Raw genomic sequence first — 1,274 nt, 5'->3', positions numbered from 1 at the left:
CAGCTTTTGCATTACTGTGTGGAGCATAACAAAGCATAGACACCAATTCAGGAATGCTGCAGTGACTTAGTTATGTGAACAAACAAATGCACAGTCTGTGAAATAAAGGACCAGTCATGACTCACAAAGGAAAACGCCTCACTTGAGCCTTTTTGCCTTTTCACAATCCGAGTGTCTTCCCAAAGATTCTAATAATACCTTTACTGGTTCAACTTAACCTGAGAAGACTGTTGATAAGAATGCAGTTCTATCAAAAGACTTTGGAAACATGCTGCTACCTGTTACTGCAAGCTTTGAGAGCATTTAAATAAATTTAACCAATCTAATCACCAAAATTAGAGTTTGATTTTATTTGATTGTTATTTGATTTTATTCATGTTGCAGTGTGACATTCTGTCATGTGACCTGCTGAGGTTACCTGAGGCAAGGTGTGAGTGGAGACTGAAGTGCCTAAATAGCATCTCAAGTCTGCATTATAGGTGGCTGACAGCTGGCGTTGTAATTCACCACCTCCGTTCAACGATGGTCTTTCACGGTGGCAACCTCTAAACAACCTAAAGTGGTGGGGCAAGGTCTCAACTTTAACCTCATATGATGGTGAAGACATCTTTTTTTTCTTCACACCCTGGCTAATGTGATGACTCGCATGATCAACAACCCTCGGGACCACCTGAGAAAAACTATTAGGGGTTAAATACCTGAGACACAACCATTTGTTTTAGAACTGAAGGAGCCTCTTGGTGAAACATCTTTACAAACTAAATACAGCCTTCTTTTTTCAAGCTCTCAAGACGCACCCGTGACTTGTTTTGTGTTTCTTATCTTTACCTGTTAAAAATACATTCACCCAATGTTCCCAGTCTACATAGTTAAGCTTGCTGGCAGCATGCCTTCTCTTAGCTATGCTACCTTACGGGAATTACACACCTCAGTCCACATGTCCTCATCTTGCATTACCTACCTGCTAATTGGTTTGGTTCTCAGTAATCTCAGTTAAGACCACTAAAACACTGAGTCCTCGCCAGGTTGTGACAATGTTAGAGCTCATACAGAAACAGCTCCAGGGTTGTTTTGTGCAGGACGCAGGCCAAAAGTATTCTCCTCTTACCGTCTTTCTCCACCAGAGTAAAAGGCTCTGTGTCCCAGCCGTCACTGATGTTTGCTGGCTGAACATCAAGGTGCCCGTAAATACACACCGTCTTCTTTGCTGGGTCTGATCCTAACTGCCCCAGGATGATAGGAGGCAGGGGGATCTCCTCTCCCGAGGGAAGCTG

General features: G+C 43.0%; 1 protein-coding gene across 1 annotated transcript in view; it reads right to left on the bottom strand.

Annotated features, from left to right (window-relative positions):
• The window catches only part of LOC102206467 (cytosolic non-specific dipeptidase-like), a gene marked incomplete at its 5' end in the record, with an annotated part of 4,764 nt that extends 3,493 nt beyond the window's left edge, over positions 1-1,271 (bottom strand). The window contains one exon of the mRNA XM_013908120.1: positions 1,109-1,271. Coding sequence (XP_013763574.1) covers positions 1,109-1,271 — 163 coding nt within the window. The remainder of the gene's footprint in view (positions 1-1,108) is intronic.
• Positions 1,272-1,274: the final 3 nt, after the last annotated feature.

The sequence above is a fragment of the Pundamilia nyererei genome, unplaced genomic scaffold (genome assembly GCF_000239375.1).
Source record: "Pundamilia nyererei isolate P.nyererei 1_Seehausen unplaced genomic scaffold, PunNye1.0 scaffold01282, whole genome shotgun sequence".
NCBI lineage: Eukaryota > Metazoa > Chordata > Actinopteri > Cichliformes > Cichlidae > Pundamilia > Pundamilia nyererei.
This window is presented reverse-complemented; position numbering and strand designations above follow the sequence as displayed.